Source organism: Ovis canadensis, chromosome 13 (genome assembly GCF_042477335.2).
Source record: "Ovis canadensis isolate MfBH-ARS-UI-01 breed Bighorn chromosome 13, ARS-UI_OviCan_v2, whole genome shotgun sequence".
In the NCBI taxonomy this organism is placed as follows: Eukaryota; Metazoa; Chordata; class Mammalia; order Artiodactyla; family Bovidae; genus Ovis; species Ovis canadensis.
The window spans coordinates 57,020,652-57,035,695 of NC_091257.1; the positions used below are offsets into that span (position 1 = coordinate 57,020,652).

The 15,044-nt window shown below is 54.0% G+C and overlaps 2 protein-coding genes across 2 annotated transcripts; both read left to right on the forward strand.

The window, feature by feature from the left end:
- The first annotated feature begins 2,087 nt into the window (after positions 1 to 2,087).
- LOC138417860 (probable cystatin-16) lies at positions 2,088 to 6,139 on the forward strand. Its single transcript, XM_069548870.1, has 3 exons — positions 2,088 to 2,526; positions 3,615 to 3,725; positions 6,059 to 6,139. The coding sequence occupies exons 1-3, from the start codon at positions 2,140 to 2,142 to the stop codon at positions 6,137 to 6,139; spliced, it is 579 nt and encodes a 192-aa protein (XP_069404971.1). The 5' UTR covers positions 2,088 to 2,139.
- Positions 6,140 to 9,182: 3,043 nt separating this feature from the next.
- On the forward strand, positions 9,183 to 13,407 carry LOC138417861 (probable cystatin-15). The gene is made up of 3 exons (XM_069548871.1): positions 9,183 to 9,388; positions 12,232 to 12,342; positions 13,240 to 13,407. The coding sequence occupies exons 1-3, from the start codon at positions 9,194 to 9,196 to the stop codon at positions 13,318 to 13,320; spliced, it is 387 nt and encodes a 128-aa protein (XP_069404972.1). The 5' UTR covers positions 9,183 to 9,193; the 3' UTR covers positions 13,321 to 13,407.
- Positions 13,408 to 15,044: the final 1,637 nt, after the last annotated feature.

The following is a 15,044-nucleotide window of genomic DNA, read 5'->3' on the forward strand; positions in this document are numbered from 1 at the left end:
CCTTAAATTCGTGTTTGCCTGACATGCACGGCAGCCTGGCCACATGGCACGTGTCCTTCTGGGGGCAGAGGGCAGTCTGGGCATCCCTCCTGCCTGTGCCCCCCACCCCCAACATTGCTGTAGGCCCCCCCACCCCACCCCACTGCCCTGAGAAATGGCAGTTCTGTTCTCCCAGCAGGTGCCAGGCCAGCCATCCTGATCCCTCTCTACTTCTGGAATAGCAACAGTCAGACCTGCTAAGGGCTAAGGAGTAGTCATGTCCTGTAGGTGCATGTTTAGCTATGGATCTATCATCCCAGGGTCAAGGTCAGAGGTGTGGGTGAGGAGGAGGCCTGCTGACCTTGGTCTGCTCCTTGGACTTTCATATGGCCTTCACCAGAATCCCTGTCTTCTCCAGTCTCCAGGTTCCCTTTCATCAGGGTTCCCTATGACACCCACAGTGGTATTTTTGCCAGATGCTGGGGAGAAATGCCCCTGAAGAAAAGGCATCTTCTCTGTCTCCACTCGGGGAACAAAAACCTAGAGTGCGGTATCTGCCAAAGAGGACTGTGATGAATATCCCAGGATTTCAGTGGAGACCATGAAGAACTGCATCCTAAGAGTGAAAGTCAACTGGAAATACATCGTTCTCAGAAGCCCTACTTTGAAAGTGTAAAGAGATCAAAAAGGTGACAACCTAGAATTCTACAGTCAGCAAAAATATTGCTCAAAAATGAAGACAAAATAAAAACATTTCAGCCAGCCAAAGAGAAAAGAAATCTCAAAAATTTCAAAAGATTGACACGGTTCAGAGTACGTTTTCTGTTCATAGTAAACTGCAATAAAAGCTTAACGTGATAACCTCCATGTTGTGCTGTGCTTAGTCACTCAGTCGTGTCTGACTCTGAGACTCCATGGACTGTAACCTGCCAGGCTCCTCTGTCCATGGAATTTTCCAGGCAAGAAGACTGGCGTGGGTTGCCATATCCTACTCTAGGGGATCTTCCCCACCCAAGGATCGAACCCATATCTCTTGTGTCTCCTGCACTGGGAGGCAGATTCTTTACCAGTAGCACCACCTGGGAAGTCATGAACATACAGCCAAGTGATACGCAACATAAGTAATAGGAGTCATCACAAATGGGATAAATCCTCTAAATAAAAGAATGTTAAACTGATTTTAAAACCTCCATGCTGTTTACCAAGACACATACTTAATTATTAAGGCACTATCTGCAAGTAAAAAGATGGATAAAGATACATCATGGAAATGCTAGTGAAAGCATTGCTGGGGTGGCTACTCTGATGTCAGACAAGGCTGACTCCACAGCGAGAGCATCACTGGGATGTAAAGGGATCATTGATGAGATTGAAATGGCCCCACAGCTCTGTTTGTACAAGCAGTTAATGACAGTCTCAAATGTACACAGTTATGAGAAAAGGAGACTAGACACACCCACAATTATCATCACAGTGAGAGATTTTAACACCGCTCTCAGTAACGGGCAGAAAAACAGACCCAGACACAAACCTAAACCAAACAAAAAAATAAAGTAAAGAGAGTCCATATGAGAAAAGTTTGGTCACACAGGTGACCTGAGATGCATCAATATCTGCTAGAGCCTGCTGGCGGTGGATGCGTCAATACCTAACGCTGCACCTGAAAAATGCAGAGCATACAGTCGTTTCAAGAACCTGTGGAATATTGGTTGTAAAACAAACCTCAGCAAGTTTCAAGAAGAGACATAATAGGAAAGCTGTTCTCTGACTGTAGTGGACGTGAGCTGATAGTCAATGAGAGAAGACGGCTAGGAGATCAGCTATGGTTAGGAGCTGCTATCAGGGCAGTGGGGAGGACAGCGTCACTTAGACACCCCTGCGGCTGGCTGCATACCCCATACTCCCCTGGGCTCGTCTGGGGGCTGTTGCTTCCAGCCAAGGTCACAGGCAGCCTTGGCCGCTGCCCAGGAATGGGCTTCCTGGTGCTCCCAGGACTTCACGTGACTCCGGCAGTCCCTGCTTATACGGCCCTGAGGGCAAACGGGAGACTCAGGACCCAGCAAGAGTGGGACACTCACAGGATGAAGCCTTGGAAATGAGGGAGACAGAGCCTGCTGGGTACAAGTCCCTACCTTCGAGGTTTATGTGACCGAAGAGGGAATGAGACTCCCCACTTGGCCTCTGTTTGGTGCCCACAGGAGAGACTGGCCAGGGATGCTGCGGAAGGGCTGGGCAGAGGCCCCCTCAAAGCAGAAGGCCAGCAGCTCAGGGCTGCAGGGGGGCACCCCTGGCCGGAGACCACTCCCACGCCCCTGTCAGCTGTCTTTTGGGCTGAGGTCGAGCAGCATGTTTCTGAAGGCAACTCTGCTTCTGGGGCTTGCTGTCCTGGGCATTCATGTCTGGGCCATTGAAATGGAATTCGTAGACATTAGTAAGGACCTCGAATATTTTGCGGTGTCTGTGGAGTTCGCTGTGGCTTGGTTCAACAGTGGCAATACCGAGGAGCAAGCCTACAAGCTGCTAGAGGTGAGGCGAGCCCAACAAAAGGTGAGTGGCCGTCATGGGCCTGGGCTGTGGAATGGCTCACCCCAAGCTGGCCTGGGTGAGCAGGGCTCTGATCGGAGGGTCCCCTGCCGCACACACTCCTGAAGGGACTGGAGGGGCCCCTTCCTGCACAGATGACCCTGGCTTCCTTCATGTGCCTTCATTTCCTGACTGGCCAGCCCTTCCCTGGGTTGAGTCCAAGGCCTGGACTCGGGGAGGCCAAGGGCCCCTTGAGCATCACTGTGGCCACTGCTGGCCCTGATCTCTCCTAATCCTGTCCTCGCCTGGGGTCTAGCTGAGGTGCAAGGTGCTGGGCATGTGTGTGTGTGTGTGTTTCTGGCTGGTGGCTTCAGCTATAGGCATTTCTGAACCCTTAAGGAAGTCAGCTTTCTAGACAATTCCAGGTCAGTGCCCTGGAGGTGTGTTCCTCCCTGGTGAGATTGCTGGCTACATCCCTCTTTGTGTTTGAATTCTTTCAAGTTCTCACTACCTCTCTGTAGGGGACAAGATTCTATCTCATGATGACTTCTTAGAGAAGCTGATGGACACACAGAGCAGCACCCAGGTCAAAAACATCCACCTGGATGAAGGTTTGCCCTTGGGTGCTGAGCCCCTGGGTGCCCCAGGAGAGATGAAGGGTCCAGCCCCCAGGCCTCTGTCCTGGTCTGGATGTTTCCCCCGAGGGACAGCATGGCTCTGACAAAGGCTCCGTGGACGTGCATTTCCGGCCCCCTCCCTAGAAGGAGGCGTGCAATGCCCTCCGTGTGTGTGGCTGATACGACTGAGAGCTAAGGGATGTCAGGTTGCTGTGCGTGTACTGTCAGCCCCAGGTCCTCTGTCCCACGACACCCCTCACCCCCCGCCACTGCTATGGACTGGTGACATGCCTCCCAGGTCCCAGTCGTCAGGAGGAGCAAGACAGGGAAGTGTCCAGGGCTGCTGGAGCCACACTCCGGGGCATCTTTTGGTTGGTATGTGCTTGTAGAGAAACTGCACAGAGGTACGTGTCCTATTCATATGCATAGTCTAGTCTTTTGCCCACTTATCTACTGGATTCTCTACGTTTCTGTTTTCTAATTTCTCCTCAGCAGAGCTGGACAATGATATATTTAATGGAACTGGACCTGGGCCGCACAGTTTGTAAGAAGCACGACGAAGACATTGACAAATGCCCCCTGCAAGAAAGCCCAGGAGAGAGAAAGGTTTGAGAATGAAAACAACCCAAAGTGTCACAAACCTGAGACAGAAAAATCACATCAAGGAGGGTGTACTGCCAAAATCCTGGCTTTCTGTGCCCCAGTGCCAAGCAGAATTATGGAGAAAGAAAGAGTGGCTTTATTACCTTGCCAGGCAATGGGGGAACACAGAAGGCTAGCACCTCAAAAACTGTGCGCCCTCTCCCTGGTGAGTAGGGAAAGGTTATACAGTCAAGCAGGACTGCGTGATGAGGATGAAGGAAGTGACAGTCTTGTATTCTTTCTTCTGCAGTTTCCAAAGGGAGGGCTTGCTGTCAAGGTCAGGGTGTGTGCAGCATCCCAGGCGGTCATCTCCTAACCTCCATGAGCCTCTGCCTCGGGTGGTTTCGGTGCTGCCTCTCTTTTGATTAGCAACAGTCCTGCCCTTCAGGCTTCCCCGGTGGCTCAGATGGTAAAGAATGTGCCTGCAATGCCAGAGACCTGGATTTGATCCCCAAGACAGAAAGATCCCCTAGAGAAGGGAATAGCTACCCACTCCAGTATTCTTGCCTGGAGAATCCCATGGACAGAAGAACCTGGTGGGCTAGTCCATGGGGTAGCAGAGTCAGACACGACTGAGCAGCTAACACTTTCACTGCCTTTCGCAACTCCTTTATTCCCCACACAGAGCACCTTGCTACTGATCCTTCTGGTGACCAAGAAATCCTTCCAGGACACCAGCCACCTACCTGAAGGTGGCATCAGGTCTCACAAGTTAAAGATTGAAGCCCCTGAGACACCTGTCCCCCATTCAGATGCCAGCTGCTCACAGTTTCTGTCCAATTTGACCACACATCAGGGGTTCCCATCTCCCCCTCTTTGAAAGTTAAAGTTAAGTCGCTCAGTTTTGTCTGACTCTTTGCGACCCCATGGACTGTAGCCCACCAGGCTCCTCCATCCTTGGGATTCTCCAGGCATGAACACTGGAGTGGGTTGCTGTTTCCTTCTCCAGAGGATCTTCCTGACACGGGGATCAAACTCAGGTCTCCCGCATTAGAGGCAGATTCTTTTAACCTCTGAGCCCTGACTAATTTGCTGGAGGGACCTAAAGAACTCAGGGAATAATTAGCTTTCCTGTCTTATTGAAAGATACAGTGAAAGGACACAGGTGAGCAGCCAGACACACGGATACCCAGGACGAGGTGAGGGAGGGTCCTGAGCACAGGGGCTTTGGAGGATTGAGGTGCGTCACCCCCCAGTACAAGAACGTGATCACCCACATGGGTGCTCTGAATCTCAATTCAGGATTTGGAAGGAGACTTCCTCCGTAGGCATGACTATCTCCAGCTCCATCGGTGGGTTTTTCTAGTGACCAGTCCCCATCCAGGAGCCCACCAGAGGCACCTCGGTAGAACTGAACATGCTCCTGGAGTTCTTATCACTTAGAAATTTACAAGGGATTCAGATGCTGTGTGCCAAGAATCTGGACAGAGACCACTATGTCTGTTTTCTTTACCTCACAGAAGGCTTCAAGGAGGGAGCTTAAGAAAGTCATCAGGGTTGACCCAGGGACAGAACGATGAGTCCAGACCCCTCCTCTCCTGGTCCTAGGGCTTCCCCTGCACAGAGATGCTTCCAGTTCAGCAGCAAGCTGGGCCCTGTGCTCACAGCCTGGCTGGCCCACCAGAGACCCCCACAGACCGCCTTGGGCCCTCACCTCCAGGATGGAGCCTCCCCAGCCTCAAGCTTCCTACGAACTTGGGTCCAGGCAGATGCAGTTCTCCCTGTGGGCCTCTCCTTCCTCTGCTCCGATTCTTCTGGACGGGAGGACCAATTAGTTGCTGGTCACTCCCACCCTCCTCCTGGTCTCCTGGGCGGCAAGGACAAGACTCGGTCAACCAGTCCTCATGTCCTCACCCCATGGGCTGGCGTCTGGTCGGTTGGACTGAGACCTTGGATATGGGCCTCAGTGGGGCTGCAGTCTCTCTGGACCCAGCCTTGGAACTGCCTCCCCTGGGTGGGTTTGCAGCCACTGCTGGATGAGTGGGTGTCACCTGAACCATCTCCTGGGCAGGCTGCGGGCTCCCCAGGAGCTCACTGGGCAGAGCCCTTCAGGCATCACATGCCCTGGGGGAGAGGACCCTGAGGGGCAGGTCATGGTACTGCCAGGCACCATCTCAGGAGCTCCCAGCCTTGACCATGGAGAGCTGAGCTCCAGAGCCCAGCCCCAGGCTACTGTTTAATTCTGCTTTTCTTTTCTCTTTAGTTTTTAATGTACCTTGAGTTCCTGTTAAGTCCTTCCTGCACCCTCATTGTTATATTGTTCTTATTTTATGTCTTACATAGAATTTTTTTTTCAGGTGAACTGCACTTTCATTGTGGACTCACGGCCCTGGTTTACCCAGTTCACCCTCCTGAGCAGCACCTGCCAGCAGATATAGGGGAATGAGCTCCGGACTCCCATGGCAAGTCCTCTTCCCCTGAAGAGTGAGGGTCTGGAGTCCTAGGTCTGCATGGCACCAGGGCAATTAAAGGCATCTCAGAGCACATTCTGGGTCCCTGTCAGTTTTTCCTTCTCTCTGATGATTTATTTCCATGGATGTTATTGCCAATGTTGAGCGATGGAGAATTTATCACTGGTCTCACCTTGGTTGCAGGAGCAGGTACTGAGTTAATCAAACTTCTCTGATCATGAGAGGTTGCCCTTCCTGGTTCCTCCAGTGCCCTCATGGTTAGTGTGTATATCCACTCATTAATTCATATATTCCTTGTTTGTCTATCATCTGTCCATCCATGTATCTATGCATCTATCCCTTCACTCATCCATATAGTCAGGCATCCATTCATCTTTCCATCATCCATGCATCCATCTATCCATCCATCCAGGCATACATCCATCCTCCCATCATCCACTCTTCTGTCCATTCACCCTCCAATCCCTCCAGCTTCTATCCACTCCACTCAAAAGGAATCCAGACAGTTTTGCCAGCAGACAGTTTTTCCAGGTGACAGCCACCTGTGTCCCTTCTATGTCCATCTCTGAGGCCAGACTTACAGTGGATGGTCCTTCTGGGGTGGAGTCGGCGAGGATGCCCAGGCACAGGGGTGGGAAGTGGGGCTCTTAGTGAACCCCCATCAGGGCATCTGCCCTGGAGCTCACTGACAGATGAGAAAGTCTTCTCAGGGTCTCTGCGGACGGCTCAGAAGATGGCAGCTCCAGTCCCCCCTCCCCTCCCACTGCCTGACCCTTGTGTTCCCCCATTGGAGCCCAGGCTGTCATCCAAGCCTATCAACACAGAGTCACTACCCCTGAGACAGGCCTGGAGGCTCCAAGGGATGGGGGCGTGGGGGCCCGACTGGGACAGAGAGGCCATGGGATGCCATCTGGAGGAGGACTTCAGAGGAAGAGGCTCCAGGGGTCTTCCCTCTGCCTGTTGAGTTTGGGGATCTGGTTTGCATGTCCATGGTCGTTGGTCCCTTTCCTGGCTGGCCGATACCCATGATGAGGCTGTAAGCACTGGTGAGACAGATCCCCCTCTGCCCTGTCCCCCAGCTCTGGGCAACTCCATGAGCACAGCTGGCCGGAGTCAGCCTTGGTCCTTTGGTACCTGTGTTTGGGATTTCTACATCTCCCCACAATTTGATAAGGGCAAGTACAAACTGATAGGAGTGGGGATGTGGTCATCCAAGCTTCCTTTGAGAGCACTTGGGCTCAGAGGGATGGAGCCATTGTTTGCGGGCCCGGGGCTGGACAAGTCTAGCCTTACCTCCCGTTTCCCATCAGAGGTTCTTTGTCCTGCTCTTTTCAGCTGTGCTGTGGTCTGAGCTCAGATACACCTGACTACACCAGGGGGCTTTGCACTTGTCCCTGTCTTTGTGTCATGGTGCTTAGCATTCAGACCCAGCTGCAAGGTGACTGTAAGCCCACCTCGAGCCTCTGGGGGGGACACCAGGGTTCAGTGAAGGTGACTAATGTCAACTGCAGCCTCTGTCTGCTGGTTGTAGCTCTCAACACATATGGGATCAGAAACACAGCCTTTGGGAAACCAATGTCACAGCTTTGCTTGGTTAGGGAAGTTACAAGAGGTCTCCCCGGTGTAGGGGTCATCCCTTCTCCCAGTCTCTGGAGAAGCCATAAGGGACAGAACCAGAGGGAGAACAGCCAGATTCCTGGTACAGGAAAGAGTGAAAGCACTGTCTCAATGGTTGACAGACAGCCCACAAGGTGAAAGCCAGATGATATTTACAAAAGTGTAAGAAATCATTTAACAAATTTGATTTGGAGTATTGTGGAGACTTGAAGCTACAACATGGGCCATCCAGTTTGTGTGGCCAGGCAGCCTGCGGGGACCTTGCCCTGACATGAGCCCCCAATACGAGCACAGGCCCAAGAGGACAAATGAAAGACCCAATGCAACTTCCCCCGAAGGCTTCTCTTCCCCTGTAGCTGCCTTAGATAAGATCCCTGCAGAGCTTTCCGGAACCTGCTCTCTTGGTTTGAGATGACCAATCCGGCCTGAGCCGGGAGTCCAGGGCCTCCAGTGAAGGCGTGCACATCTTGCTCTGTGTTTGTGCCCCCAGTCATGACCCTTCCCCCCGACCAACAGCGTGGGCCCTGCTGGTACCTCGTCCAGAGCTTGAGAGCAGGAAACGTCTCTGTTTCAGTCTCTCTGTGGTCTCTTCGGAGTCATGGGTGGCTGCCAAGCACCCTGGGCTGCACCTCAGTGTTGATTTGACAAATGAATAACAGTTGCACAGACTATCCACCAGTGGCTGCAGAGCACACGCTCTTTTTGAGCTGATAAGACATTTATCCAAATTCAGCGTATCCTAATCTTGATGTTTCGCACCGCCTGACCCCCTCCGGCTGCCATTCACGTCCTTTCCAGGAGAGCCCCTGCCTTGGCTGGCTTCCCCGTTGCTCACAGACATTAGAAGCCCTCTCTCCCCAGTGCCCGGCATGGCTAGGCCCCAGGGCAAGGAGGTCCGCAGATGTGGGAGGTGGAGAGGACGCTACCCCAGCCCACACACTGCCCATCACTGTACATTCCAGACGCTTCCTGAGGTCGTGGGCTGCAGCCAAGATCCAGTTTGACCCTCAGCTGCCCAGGGCTCAGGACCCACCAGTATCCGTAAGCGCTCCTATGACTCTGCCCGTCCTGGGGGGCAATACCATGAGGGGAATCCCAGAGGGCTCGAGGCCCTCACCCAGACCCTACTGAGGTTGGTCTGAAGCTCTGCTAGAGATAAGGGGGAACAGAGCTTGCGGGTCCCTAGTGCCCAAGGCTTATTTGACAAGGGGTGGAAACTGGGACATCCCCCCGCCCTACCCCCAGCTCTATTTCCCTCTGGTGACGATGGGAGGGTCAGAGAGGAGGAACTGGGCAGAGGGCCCGGTGGGCAGCAAAGCGCTGTGCGGGGCAGGGCGGTGCTGGGTGGGGAGCTGAGGAGGACAGCTTGCCGAGCACTCGGCCTCCAGGACAACGTTGGACAACATGTTCTGGAAGCTGCCTCTGCTCCTGGGGCTTCTTGCTTTGGGGCCTCACGTCTGCAGCTGGATGTTTGAGGACGTCGGGAAGACAGGGAAAGAGTTCAGCTTGTGTGTGGAGTTTGCCTTGCACCACTTCAATGAGCACCAACCAGACGAGAATGCATACAAGCTGCTGTGGGTCAGACGGAGTCAGCGAAAGGTGAGGGCGAGGGGAGTAGTGGAAGGCATGGAGGTGGGAGGGGAGGAGGTTTGGGGAGGGGGAGAGACCCTCCCTGTGGCCCCACCTTTTCCCTGAAGTCAGGCCCCGGGGTGGGGGTGGCGGGTCTGTGGTCTGCATGAAAGGGTAAGTGTTTGGTCAGTGTTAGTCACTCAGCTGTGTCCGATTCTTTGTGATCCCATGGAATGTAGCCCACTAGGGTCTCCTGTTCAGGGGATTCTCCAGGCAAGAATACTGGAGTGGGTTGCCATGCCCTCCTCCAGGGGATCTTCCTGACCCAGGTCTCCCATGTTGCAGGCAGATTCTTTACTGTCTGAGCCACCAGGGAAGACCTCATTTGGTCAAGGATGTTTGAAAATACAAACTTCCACTAGAAGGGCTCCAAGGTTCCAGTACATTTGCTGAATGCTTGGAGCAGGGGAGAGAAGGAGAGGGAAGCAGAAGGCTAGGCGAGGAGGGAGATGAATGGGGGGCAGCACCCCAATTTCAAAGTCCAGGATGGAGCAGCTTTGCAGAGTCAACAGCGGGCCTACGTCTCTGGGCTCACGGCCCAGCTGCTGGGCTAAGGCGCCTTGTAGAGCAGACCACCATGGGTCCTGGGTCAGGAAGATCCCCTGGAGGAGGGCATGGTGACCCACTCCAGTGCTCTTGCCTGGAGAATCCCATGGACAGAGGAGCCTGGCGGACTATAGTCCATGGGGTTGCAAAGAGTCGGGCACAAGTGAGCCACTAGCACTGACCAAATGAAGGATCTCTTGTCCTTTCATCCAGACCACAGATCCGTCACCCTCACCCCGAGGCCTGACTTCAGGGTAAAGGGGGGGCCATAGGGAGTCTCTCCCCCTCCCTAAGCCCCCTCCAGGCCTGAAGGAGGCAGTGGAGATAGCAGGGCCTGCTCTCCTAGGGCTGTTACCCTGGTGATGAGAGCAATCAAGCCCCAAGTTCTTGGATGAGACAGTTGAAAGGCGGACAAGAGCAGTCATTGCAGGACCACAGGGCTGTGGGGAGGGTGGTGTCAGGGGCAGAAGAGCCTTTCTGAAGACTGGCACTCCTGGGAGGACCCACATGAAGGTTTGGGGATAAGAAGGATGGGGAAGCCCAGAGAGGGCCTTGGACCAGGAGGAGTCGTGAGTGCCTGCAGGGCCAGGCTGCAGTCTGTGGGTCTGTGTTGCAGAGAAGGGGTGCAGGGTGGGGAGAGGCGGTGGCATGCAGGGTGTGGGTGTGTTGGTGGCCGGTCAGGATATTCCCCTCAGAGTATCAGGGACTCAGGAGAAGAGGTTGTTCAGCTTTGTCCAGCATCTCTCTGGACGCTGTAGGAGCAGTGGGTGTCTCAGCCTGGGTGCAAGCTGAGACCAGGGTACAGGAGCCCTTCACTGGTCTCCGGGTATCAGAGAAGAGCTGGCTTCTGAGTCTGCTTGGAAATTGATGTGGGATATGGGTGGGTTGTCAGGCGTGGACCCCGGGTCCTTGGGCTCAGCAGATGGGCAGACAGCACAGAGAGGGGCGGGGGAAACAGGAAGAAGGTCGGGTATCCCCGAGGCAGCCTGGGAAGGTCAGGAAGGCTGTGATTACAGAGCATCGTGGTGGGAAAGAGGGGAGCGTGTTGTCCTGAGCACTTGGCCAGGCAGCACTTTCCCACTGATGCGCATTGCTCCCCCGCCCATACGCTTTGTCTGGATTAACTGTTGTCCAGCCATTCTGAGCCCAGACCCAAGCCTGATGCTGGATGGCCAGCCCCGAGTCGGCCTGAGTCAGCAGGGCTCTGATGGGAGGGTCTTCTCCTACACAGACAGCCCCGGCTTCCCTCACATGCCCTCCTTTCCTGACCAGCTGGTCCTTCCCTGGCTTGAGTCCCAGCCCTGGACTTGGCAAGGTCAAGAGCCCCTCAAGCATCCGTGTGGCCGCCACTGCCCCCGATCCATCCTAAACCTGTCCTTGCCCGGGGTCCAGCCGCAGTGCAAGAGACTGGGTGTGTGTGTGTGTGTGTGTGTGTGTGTGTTGGAGGGTGGGCTGCATCAGCTGCAGGCATTCCTGTACCTCTAAGGAAGCCAGTTTTCTAGGCATTTCCAGGTCAGTGCCCCAGAGGCATATTCCTCCCTGGGGAGGTTTCTGGCTACATCCCTCTCCATGTTTGAGTTCTTCTGAGTTCTCACCACCTCTCCATAAGAGATGAGATTCTGACTCATGATGCCTTCTTAGAGAAGACGATGAATACACAGAGCAGCACCCGGGTCGCAAACATCCACCTGGATGAAGGTTTGCCAGGTGAGCCCTGGGTGTCACAGCTGCCCCAGGAGAGAAGGAACGTCCAGCCCCCCAGGCCCCCATCCTGGTCTGGATGTTGCCCCTAAAGGGACAGCATGGCTTTGACAGAGGCTCAGCGGATGAGCATTTTTGGCCCCCTCCCTAGAAGGAGCCGTGTGATGCCCTCCGGGTGTCTGGATAATGTGATTGAGAGCTGGGTGATGCCAGCTGTGCTGTGCGTGTACTGTCAATGCCAGGGCCCTTCGTCCTGGAACCAACCCCCCCTCCCCAATGCCATGTGCTGGTGATGCAGCTCCTGGGTGCCAACCATCAGGAGGTGTAAGGCAGGGGAAATTCCAGGGCTGTGGCATCTTTTTGTAATAAAGTGGAGATTTAGGATGAAAAAGAAAAATAATATATAAACTGATAATAAAAAAATAAGAAAATGCACCTAGGTTTGTCCCAGTTGATACATATGTGCACATTCACACCGTTTGCCCATCTTCTGTCTGAATCTCTGTACTTTTCTCATTACTGCAAAGTATGTACTCACAGAAGTTTCTACAATCTCCCTTTGACAGAAGTACTCTTTGACATATTTAATGGACCTGGACCTGGGCCGCACAATCTGCAAAAAACACGATGAAGACATCGACAACTGCCCCTTGCAAGAAGGCCCTGAAGGGAAAAAGGTTTGAGAGTAAAATCAACCCAAAGCATCACAAATCTTCAGAGAATGAAAAAGAATGTCAAGGAGGGTGTGTGAGGAGGCTTAGAAGGCATCAGTGTTGACCCTGGGACAGAATGCAGGGTCCAGGCCCTTCCCCGCCAGGTCCCAGGGCTCCCCCTGCACAGAGATGCTCCCAGCTCAGCAGCAAGCTGGGCCCTGTGCTCACAGCCTGGCTGGCCCACCAGAGACCCCCACAGACCACCTTGGGCCCTCACCTCCAGGATGGAGCCTCCCCAGCCTCCAGCTTCCTATGAACTTGGGTCTAGGCAGATGCAGTTCTCCCTGTGGGCCTCCCCTTCCTCTGCTCCGATCCTTCTGGATGGGAGGATTGATTCATTTGCTGGTCGCTTCCACCCTCCTCCTGGTCTCCTGGGCAGCAAGGACAAGACTCGGTCAACCAGTCCTTGTGTCCTCACCCCATGGGCTGGCGTCTGGTCGGTTGGACTGAGACCTTGGATATGGGCCTCAGTGGGGCTGCAGTCTCTCTGGACCCAGCCTTGGAGCTGCCTCCCCTGGGTGGGTTTGCAGCCACTGCTGGATGAGTGGGTGTCACCTGAACCATCTCCTGGGCAGGCTGCGGGCTCCCCAGGAGCTCACTGGGCAGAGCCCTTCAGGCATCACATGCCCTGGGGGAGAGGACCCTGAGGGGCAGGTCATGGTACCGCCTGGCACCCTCTCAGGAGCTCCCAGCCTTGATCATGGAGAGCTGAGCTCCAGAGCCCAGCCCCAGGCTACTGTTTGATTCTGCTTTTCTTTTCCCTTTAGTTTTTAATGTACCTTGAGCTCCTGTTAAGTCCTTCCTGCACCCTCATTGTTATATTGTTCTTATTTTATGTCTTACATAGAATTTTTTTTTCAGGTGAACTGCACTTTCATTGTGGACTCACGGCCCTCATTTACCCAGTTCACCCTCCTGAGCAGCACCTGCCAGCAGATATAGGGGAATGAGCTCCGGACTCCCATGGCAGGTCCTCTTCCCCTGAAGAGTGAGGGTCTGGAGTCCTAGGTCTGCATGGCACCAGGGCAATTAAAGGCATCTCAGAGCACGTTCTGGGTCCCTGTCAGTTTTTCCTTCTCTCTGATGATTTATTTCCATGGATGTTATTGCCAATGTTGAGCGATGGAGAATTTATCACTGGTTTCACCTTGGTTGCAGGAGCAGGTACTGAGTTAATCAAACTCCTCTACTCATGGAAGGCTGTCCTTCATGGGTCCTACAGGGCCCTGGGGATTGGTGTTGTATATTCATTGATTCATATATGCTTCACTTGCCTATCACCTGTCCCTTCATGCACGCTTCCATCCACCCATTTATTCATCCTTCCATTCACCTACCCACTCATCTGTTCACTCACCCAGCCATCCTTCCGTGCATCTATCCAGTCATGCACTCATCCAGCCTTGCATCATCCATGTTTTCATCCATCCATCCATCCTTCCTTCCTTCCATTATCCATTCTTCCATTCTTTTTTCTATTCATGTTCCAATCTCTCCACCCTCCATCCATTCCACTCGAAAAGAATCCAGACAGTTCTGCAGGTGACAGCCAGTTGTGTCCTTTCCCTGTCCATCTCTGGGGCCAGACTCACAGTGGATGGTCCTTCTGGGGTGGGGTGGGGGGAGGGTGCCCAGGCACAGGGGTGGGAAGTGGGTGACTGAAACGATGGAAGGCTCTGTCCCCTGTGGAGCCCCATAGGGCACCTGCCCCAGAGCTCAGTGATGGATGAGAATGTCTTCTCAGGGTCTCTGGGGACGGCTCAGAAGACGGCAGCTCCAGTCCCCCCGTCCCCTCCCACTCCCTGACCCTTGTGTTTCCCCTTTGGAGCTCAGCCTGTCTTCCAAGGCTGTCAACGTAGATCACTAGCCCTGGGACGTCCCTGGGGTGACAGAACTCCTCACAAGCACGTCTCTCTCCCTGGGTCCTGGTGGGGGCTGCCCTGGAGGGTCCGAGGGTGTGGGGGCCCAACTGGGACAGAGAGGTCATGGGACGCTGTCTGGAGGACGACTTTAGGAGGGGCTGAGGGGTCTTCCCTCTGCCTTTTGTGTTTGGGGATCTGATTTTCTTGTCCGTGGTCATTAGCTTGTCTCTTTCCTGGCCAATTGGTTCCCCTGAAGGGTCATCAGCCCTGGTGAGACTGCTTTTCCCAAGACTACCGAGGACAACTCTACCAGCCACATCACAAAGACAGTGGCCTGCTCTGCTTTGGCTCCTTGTCCAGCCTGTGTGTAGGTCCTGTAGCCTCCTCACGGGCTGGCAGGGGCATGCACACATTGACAGGGTAAGTCTGTGGTCAGCTAAGCCAGCCTGTTGCCCACCCTTGGCTCAGAGCCCTTGGGATGGGCCCAAAACTGTGGCCCATCCGCTGAGCTGAAGCTCATGGTCACAGGCTCTGAGAGGGCCTGCGGAGGGGACTGGTAAATTTCACGCCCACCGCCGTTGTCATCAGTGAAACCACATTAGCAGGGTGTGGGTGATGACTTACTTCCTTGGGTCAGTCACAACCATGGCCTGTCCCATGTCACTGTGTCCTGGAGGGACCTCTCCAGATTCAGCCCAGTCTGAAATCAATAGGGAGGGAAAATATACAGAGTACAAGCACACAGTAGAAAAATGGATGCGTTAAAAATCCTTGATTTCCATGAAACCCAGAATGTTCTCTCGG